General features: G+C 41.5%; 1 protein-coding gene across 1 annotated transcript in view; it reads right to left on the bottom strand.

Annotated features, from left to right (window-relative positions):
- LOC122990532 (zinc finger RNA-binding protein-like) overlaps positions 1–1,614 on the bottom strand; it is a 49,566-nt gene extending 47,952 nt beyond the window's left edge. The window contains exon 1 of the mRNA XM_044363901.1: positions 1,452–1,614. Coding sequence (XP_044219836.1) covers positions 1,452–1,525 — 74 coding nt within the window. The 5' untranslated portion in view covers positions 1,526–1,614. The remainder of the gene's footprint in view (positions 1–1,451) is intronic.
- Between the last annotated feature and the right edge of the window lie 1,484 nt (positions 1,615–3,098).

Here is a 3,098-nt window from a genome sequence, read left to right as displayed (position 1 = left end):
CGTTTACAATTCCCAGACCACACTAAAACCTTCAATCTTTTTGTTTTTGAAGTTGATGAGTTCATGTCAGCCCTCATTCAGTCCCATGGTGACAAACGACAACTGATGGGTTACTACTAAAAGCCCAGTGGACAGAAACTTACCAGTTGCTGTTGACTACCTGTACCACAGTCTGGGTAGCTGAGAGGGACGCATCCATTTATGTGTCTGACAAGGCGACATCCTATCCTATGGGGATTCAATGAGGTGAGCTATCATCTCTCACTGGAGCTCAGCTCTAGCAAGATGATAGCTCACACACCTTCACCATCACTTTTCTGCCACTCGCTGCGCAAACATATTACGCAATGCCCTATTCCTAAACTGAGCTACACTACAGAGTTTCCTTGGCAAGGACACAGAGGTTGACTCACGTATCGCAACAGCGCTGCACGGAGTTTTCTGAATGAATGGATATTTGGCATTATTTTTGGAATTCAAAAATATTTTTTGGCCTGGTGAGGGTTCTCATTTTTATAATTATAGGTTGGGTGAATTCAAAGTTCCGAAAACAACGGTGGTGTTTTGAATACACCCCTGTTTTCACAGGTAATTTGTTAGTCTGTCCCTCCCGCCGCTGGAAATAATGGATTAATCCTGGAAGGCTACTGATGTAGCACTTTTCTATTTATAAAAGTAACACAGCAATTATTCGATGAATGAGAATTTGGTCGGACGAGAGCATGTTGACCAACTAATCGAGCGGTCGACCAGGAGAATACAGCCCTACAATGTGGGCAGAGGTCTCAACAAAAATAAACTGGAAACTGTGTTCAGACTGGAGGCTTCGTTCAGACCAACATTAGAACTGTTTGAAAAATCGCAGTCCGTTATTCATTTGAATGAGACAAGTCTGGTAGCATAGCATGGACGCTAATGCAGAGGGACAACTTTTCTGACTGTTTAATGGGACAGCTCTTTGTGTTTTTTGAAGGCCACTTAATTCGAACTGAGGAGGCCTTTTGGATGAGAGTCAAAACTTCTTCAAGAGTCCAAAGTTGGTCAAGTTGTCTTTCGACTTTGCACTTCTAGAATATTTTGATTATGGTTTTGGAGAATTCTGTTAATTCGTGTTGCTCCCAGGCGTTCAACTGGGTTGAAATTATGTGATTCATGATATTCTCAAAACATTCAGTAACCCCTTGTGCCTTGTATGGAACCATCTACATTTATTACATACAACATTTATTCCGTTTTTTTCTTTAATTTTCACCCATCTGTACATACAGGTTGTTCTTAACCTTTTTAGAATCGTAGTTTAGGTTTAACAGCCATGGCATTTTCCCTTTCTGAAGTGTACCTGCTTCTTAGGCAGTATTTCAATTTCTAGCCCAAGAGGGTGTGGATACATCATAACTTCTATACTGTGTCTCTCCTCAACAACCATTGATAGGAAGTGACCATGACCATACCGCATCTCCATTCTCCAGCGCTCCTCTTCCTCTCTTCTTCTCCAGTACTCCTCTTTCTGCATCTGCTTTCTCATCTTCTCTTCCTGAATCTTCCTAGCTCGGATGCTGGGTTTTACCTCCACCTGTAGATCTGGGTTCACCTTCTTCTACGAAATATGTAAAAAAAAAAAACAAAGCAAAAAAAAAAACAACTCAACATATAAATGATTAAAGCTGCAAGCAGCAATGAACATACCCTCATATCTCGCGCCTGTCAGAGGGAGCGGCAGCTCTGGTATCACTACTATAGGTCTGTTGATGCAGCTCTGAATATTCAGGGTTATTGGGCACTGTTTGAATGGGTAAAATATCATTTCGGGTGTGCAGTACCTGGTGCTGGAGATGACATTGGAAATTGTGTCTACATTTGATGAACTATGTGTCATTTAGGCTTCACTCCCTTTTGCCCACAGACAATATTACATAAGTGAAATGTTAATGCACCAACACATTTACTAGAAGGCAACTGACATGGATATACATTCCCATGAATATTGGACATTGCATGTCGGAGATAACTATCACTTCCTGTGTCCACTATGTGGTGCCAGAGAACACCCACTAATTAGATGTCATTTCGCTGTATATCATGTGTAGACCACAACATGTAAATTTCATGTAAATCAGATGATGTTTGTCACATAAGGGTGATTTCCTGTTGTCAGTAGGTGGCACCTCGAAAATGCTAAAAGTAATTATGGGTGCTGTAAAGCCAACAAGCTACGCCCAAGCCCAATTTTGATAATAATTGAAGCATTTATTTTTTCGACCATACATGCAAAGTTTCATTTGTTTTCACACATCCTAAAGGCCTCAAACAAGTGTTCGTAAGATGAAAATTGATGCACAAAGTTCAAAATGGCTGGCTTCCTGTCTAGCGAAAAAATTTAAAAAAAAAAATGTTTTATGACCAGAATGATGAGAGCAATGAAACCACCGAATTTTAAGAGCATGCCCCTCAAAGATGCAATGGCGTGGGGGGATGATGATGATGATGATGATGATAATTATAATAACAATTAAAGCTGCAAGCAGCGATGATCGGGCCCTCGCGTCCTTGCGTATGTGGGGGCTCGGAGCTGGTGAAGGGCTTCTGTCACGGGCATATAGATGTCCCCAGACCTGGGCTGTTTTCAGACAGTGCAAGGGGAGATTAACGTCACATCCTCAATCACCTACTCTGCCTGCTGCAGGGGCTGCTGCATTGAAATGTCGTAGGGGGCGTTATGGAGCCAGTTTTCATCACTGACTGAATATTGCTATTTAGACGTGTTCAGGCTGGGAGTCTTATCAAACATGTAAAGTTTGGTGTAGACTCCAGCATTTACACTAAACTTATTGCAATTTCGCCTGTCATAGCGAAACATCAAAACTCAACGCCACGCCACGGCCACACGCTTCAATGATAACTAAATCTTTTGATAACTTTTGATCACACACTAGTGTAGATGACACACACTGATTTTGAAGTTGTTACGATGAATTCTGTAGGAGGAGTTCGTTAAAATACAAGGTATGCGAAATGGTCAAAAAAACGCGAAAAATGACCACTTTTATCAAGATGGCCGACTTCCTGTAGGACTTACGATATGGCTCCAAGAGGCTTTT

Source organism: Thunnus albacares, chromosome 2, assembly GCF_914725855.1.
Source record: "Thunnus albacares chromosome 2, fThuAlb1.1, whole genome shotgun sequence".
In the NCBI taxonomy this organism is placed as follows: Eukaryota; Metazoa; Chordata; class Actinopteri; order Scombriformes; family Scombridae; genus Thunnus; species Thunnus albacares.
Note: the sequence above shows the minus strand (reverse complement) of the source record. Positions and strands in the feature narration are given on the sequence as shown.